Below are 3,367 nucleotides of genomic sequence, written 5' to 3' on the forward strand. Positions count from 1 at the left end.
GGACCAGATTTTTTATATATAGCATTTAGGTGATAAAGAGGTGGGGGAAAATGTTAAATCCCCAAATTGTCATTTAACAGCACAATGTCTTTTCTCCTCATTTCCCAGCAGAGCTGTCTTTAAGGATGGACTCGCTGTGAGGCTTCTCAACCAGAATATATCTCTCTCTCCCTCGTTTGTTCCCTCCCTCTCCTCCGTCACACACACACACACACACACATAGAGGACTACAAAAAGGGTTGCGCGAATGGACCTCCACCGACCCTTCAAGATGGACAGCCCCTCCTACCTGCCAGCCCCACTGGCGTCCCCTGCCCTGATGGTTCTTGCATCCACAGCCGAGGCCGGCAGAGACGCCTCGGTCCCCTGCCAGGCGCCCAGGCCTTTCGGGGTCCCCGTCTCCATGGAGAAAGACCTCCATCTCCCCTTTCCCTCCGCCTCCTACACCTTCACCTCTATGTACCATCATCGCCAGGGCCCCGTGTCGGGGACCTTCACCTCCAGGGACTTCCCCACCTCCTTGCTCCATCATCTGCATCCCCAGTTCAACCCACCCAACCTGGACTGCTCCCCGCTGGGCATGCTCAACCACAGCGGCGTGGGGGCCTTCCGACCGTTCTCCTCCCCGCACGAGGAGAGGGACTCGGGGTGCTACCATTCGGCCTTCACCCCCGCCAAGAGGCTGAAGGGCTGCTTCTCGGAGGTGGAGGGGAAGGACTTTGACTTCTGCTCCCCGGGAGGCGCCCTCAAGGCCGCGGAGGACTCGGCCAGGAAGCTGTTTGCAATGTCTGGACTGCTGTCTGACAGCGAGGCCTCATCCAGCCCAGAGGAACGCAAGGAGCGCTGTGAGTGCACCGCACACTCAACACCCACACAAACACATGCAGAGCACACTGCCAGCACACACACACACTGCCAGCACACACACACACACACACACACACACACACACACACACACACACACACACACACACACACACACACACACACACACACACACACACACACAAACATATTCGTGCACACAAGTCCACATTCACAAATGAACACATTAGAACCACACATGGTCGCGGTGGTACAAATAATAAATAAATATATAAAAACAGCATAACTGTGTCATCAAAGGCCTGACAGAGTCAGATGTGTCATGGCGGATGAGATTTACATAATACTCTACAGCCGCATTGACAAAAAGGTGACAAATTGAAAGGAACCTTTGACTGTGAGGACACAGCCTTTTCCGCCTGCACTCCAGTCATTATTGCCTAGCTGGGCCGAGTGTTTACAGCGGCCGCGCCTCGGCTGACTTTGACACGAGTAAATTGAATAGTGTCACTTATGTGAGGGGGTTAGCGATCATTAGCCATATATGACCATTAGGCCTGTTGGAAGTCAGACTTTTTCCTCAGAGCGGGGGGGAACACAAATACATGGGCGCATATGGAGAGATGACAGAGAGGACGAGTGAGAGTGTGAGCCGACGACATCCTGTCAGAGATAATGAGGTGGTGCAGAGAGAGGGAGAGAGAGAGAGAGAAAGGGAGGGAGGGATGGAGGAGGATATAGAAAGAAAGAGTGTGTGTGTGAGAGAGAGAGAGAGAGAGAGAGAGAAGGAATGAGAGAGAGATAGACGGGAGACAAGAGTCACGCGCCCCAGCCACAGCTCAGACCCCCCCTACACGCCCCGGCACCCTCAGCTCAATATGGCCGCCCACGCCGGCCGTCTGATTTGTTGACAAATGAGTGGGAGAGGTGTCAGTCAGCGCTATACTGCCGCTACGGAGAGAGAGACGCTCCTCATTACTCCTGGGGATAATTGCCCGACGGCGCGGGGGCACAATGTTCAGCTCGCCTCCACCCGAGAGAAAGAGAGAGAGAGAGAAGAAGAGAGAGAGAGAGACAGAGGCAAGCGAGTGCAAGGGGAGGTAAGACACGCTCGGCACGACGGGAAATCAAACTTGCCACGGCGACCGCCGCCGAGGAGAGCGCCTGACAGATGAAAGGAACCTGAGAGATAGAGAGGAGAGAGAGAGAGAGAGAGACAGGCAGAGAGAGAGAGGAGGGGGGGATACGTAGATCAGAGGGGGACACCATTGAAACTAATGACAATGAGTGAGGGGGGGGGGGCAGTTGGGGGGGGGGGGGGGGGGGGCGGGGGGTGGTGTATCCTTATTTGTACGTATCACCTAAAAGAAACTTTCATCCCACACAAGACGGGAGGGAGCAAAGATGAGTTGTTCTGAGAAAAGTTTGGATTGTGCATGTGTGTGTGTGTGTGTGTCTTTGTTGAAACTTCCTGATTGTGTGTGTGTGTGTGTGTGTGTACGTGCGGTGCTGCGTGACTGACAGGGCCAGGGAGGTGGAGTGGCAGGAAGGAATCTCAATATGGAATTTTAATAAGGACAGAAAAGGAAAGATGCCAAGCCGGAGCGTTGGTGTGAGAGGTGTGTCTGTCTGACAATGTTTGCCTGTGCACTCGTGCGTGCGTTTTACACCTCGCCACCTGATTTTTTGGGGGAATCTCATTTGGGGGGAATGTTGACAAGGACAAAAGATATTGTGGAACAGGAGGTCTCTCGTTCCAAAAGTGAGTTTGGGAGGGAAAGGGAAAAAAAGAGAAATTTTTTGTTGCATTGGGAGCCTCTTTTCCTGCCTCTTTATCCAATTAGATTGGAGCTCAGGCAAACTAAGAGCTTTAATGCAATTGAGCGCCCAGCACTTTTCTAAGTCTGACATGCGCTGGTTCCTCTTGACTGGTTAACACATACAGTCACTTCAGGAACCAAAAGTCTTAAGTGTTAAGCTTCAAGTCCTCTGCACAGTAAAATCCTAAGAGTGTGCATTTGTACTCTCTTCAGAGTTGAATTAACACTAAGGATTTTACTGTGTGGGGATGCATTCAACAGGAACGATGCCCGTACAAAGTCACATTCAAGTACAAAGTGGGAAAGAATTACTTATTTTTTTAAAAACAAAAATCATTTCTTCTCTAGTGAATGTCATACCTCTCACAACACATGAAGATCTTTACCAATGGCCAAAGAACAATATCCTTGACACTGTTATAGCCAATCAGTACACTTAAAAAATATATATTGCTTTGTTGTGTGTGTAGGCCTTTCATTGCCATGTGTGCAATAAGTCAAAGAATGGCCAATGCAACTAAAGTTGTGTCATAATCAGAGTGATAAAAAACAAAGTAACAAATCCTTCCAAAAAGAAAAGAACATTTATATTATCACACTATCAATATTCCTCAGTTTACAATATGTTTCCAGTACAACGTGACCCTCGCGTTCTCTTTTAAAGGGATTCAGACTTTTTACACACACCATAAGAGTATCGGCTGAATGCCTAGAATGGGA

The 3,367-nt window shown here is 50.1% G+C and overlaps 1 protein-coding gene across 1 annotated transcript in view; it reads left to right on the forward strand.

Annotated features, from left to right (window-relative positions):
• Positions 1-247: 247 nt before the first annotated feature.
• The window catches only part of rnf220b (ring finger protein 220b), a gene marked incomplete at both ends in the record, with an annotated part of 34,191 nt that continues 31,071 nt past the window's right edge, over positions 248-3,367 (forward strand). Inside the window, one exon of the mRNA XM_080430216.1 lies at positions 248-845. Within this exon, the coding sequence (XP_080286342.1) occupies positions 248-845 (598 nt within the window). The remainder of the gene's footprint in view (positions 846-3,367) is intronic.

This window comes from Gymnoscopelus braueri (assembly GCF_963280865.1).
Source record: "Gymnoscopelus braueri genome assembly, chromosome: 6".
In the NCBI taxonomy this organism is placed as follows: domain Eukaryota; kingdom Metazoa; phylum Chordata; class Actinopteri; order Myctophiformes; family Myctophidae; genus Gymnoscopelus; species Gymnoscopelus braueri.